Source organism: Penaeus monodon, chromosome 19, assembly GCF_015228065.2.
Source record: "Penaeus monodon isolate SGIC_2016 chromosome 19, NSTDA_Pmon_1, whole genome shotgun sequence".
NCBI lineage: Eukaryota > Metazoa > Arthropoda > Malacostraca > Decapoda > Penaeidae > Penaeus > Penaeus monodon.
The window spans coordinates 25,194,417-25,196,124 of NC_051404.1; the positions used below are offsets into that span (position 1 = coordinate 25,194,417).

The following is a 1,708-nucleotide window of genomic DNA, read 5'->3' on the forward strand; positions in this document are numbered from 1 at the left end:
GTGACAGACAATGATAGCTACGGTATTATTATAACAACCATTATTTCTATTGTTTTAGAGTGAGTGGCTATGCATGGACCTGCAGCATGGGCCGAAAATATAAGAGAAAAACTGATAAACAGCGGGATCCTACCGTCTTTGAAAATGCACTGATGGAAGTTAAAGAGAAGGGTGCTTCAGTAAGGGTTGCTGCTGCACTGTTCGGAGTACCTAGAAGCACACTACATGACTAAGTAGAGAGATCCAAAACCAGGCCTATTGTTGACCAGACTTTTCGATTAGCAAGTTACTCTGTTAGACAAGTACTAACTCCAAACAAAGACTCCTCTAAACTGTTTCATGGTTTATCTACCAACACAACAAAACGGCTGGCATATGAATATGCTGTTGCTAACAAATTTAGTGTTCCAGAATCATGGGCAAGGGATGAATCTGCTGGAAGAGATTGGTTAACTGGATTTCTTGAAAGACAAGGGGATCTCTCTCTAAGAACACCTGAAGCAACAAGTCTGGCTCGGATGACAAGTTTTAATAGAACTAACCTTTGCATTTTTCAGACTAAACTAGAGGGGGTTCTACAGCGATATCAGTTATCAGAATCATGCATCTATAACCTGGATGAGACAGGATGCACAACTGTACAAAAAGTATCAAAGATTATTACACAGAAGGGTGTTCATCAAGTTGGGCAGGTAACTTCACGTGAGCGTGGTGAGCTAGTAACAATGGTTGGCATTATATGTGCCAATGGAAATGCCCTGCCTCCATGTTTTATATTTCCACGAGTGAGATTTGATGAAGCTTGGATGATGAACGGTGTTCCACCAGCATGCATGTTCATCCCAGCGGGTGGATGACGAGCAAGAATTTTCTCAATGTTTTACAGCATTTTGTCTTGAATTCTAGGTGCAGTCTGGATCATAAAGTTCTGCTCATTATGGATAACCATGAGTCGCATCCCTCTATAGAGGCGATTGATTATGCAAGGGAACATGGCATTATACTCCTGACTTTGCCTCCACATACATCAAACAAGCTCCAACCCCTTGACAGAACTGTCTATGGCCCATTTAAGACCTATTACAATCAGGGACTCAATACATGGATGCTCCAGCACCCCGGACGTCCAGCAACTATCTATGATCTGGCCCCAATTATGTCCACTGCTTGGGACAGAGCAGCAACACCAGTAAATATAAAATCTGGCTTTCGTTCCACAGGCATTTTCCCATTTGACACTGGTGTCTTTCAAGAGGAGGATTTTGCCGGGGCATTTGTGACTGATAGGCCTTTACCAAATCATCCAACTCCTTCAACCTCAGCAACTTCACAAGAAGCAACAGGGCAGCCAGACCTTAGACCACCAACTCAGCAGCAACCAACTTCGACTGTTCATACACCCCAGCTAGATCAGCCATCAAGAGTTCACACACAAGTCTCTGATCCTCAGCAGTCCCAGCAATCTTCATCTACTTCAGATTTAAACAGAGATGAGGAATCAGCGATTATAGGCCTATCATCTGGAGAAACAGTAACTGATGAATGCTCTCCTCAAGCCAAACCTATTTCAAATCCTTGACATGAACTGCATGTTTCTCCTCGGGATATTCGATCCTTCCCAAAAGCTGCACCAAGGAAAGGGACAGTTAAAGGTAGAAAAAGCGGAAAATGTATGAAAGCAACAGATTCTCCAGAAAAGTTTGAAATT

The 1,708-nt window shown here is 42.9% G+C and overlaps 1 protein-coding gene across 1 annotated transcript; it reads left to right on the top strand.

Annotated features, from left to right (window-relative positions):
* Positions 1-86: 86 nt before the first annotated feature.
* LOC119585363 lies at positions 87-857 on the top strand. The gene is made up of 2 exons (XM_037934034.1): positions 87-199; positions 254-857. The coding sequence occupies exons 1-2, from the start codon at positions 87-89 to the stop codon at positions 855-857; spliced, it is 717 nt and encodes a 238-aa protein (XP_037789962.1).
* The last annotated feature ends 851 nt before the right edge of the window (positions 858-1,708 follow it).

Bases quoted from the DNA above. Each gene is read 5' to 3' on its own strand.
- LOC119585363 (XM_037934034.1), top strand. From the start codon at position 87: ATGGGCCGAAAATATAAGAGAAAAACTGATAAACAGCGGGATCCTACC. The intron at 200-253 runs GTTCGGAGTACC...ATCCAAAACCAG, and splicing joins GTAAGGGTTGCTGCTGCACT to GCCTATTGTTGACCAGACTT.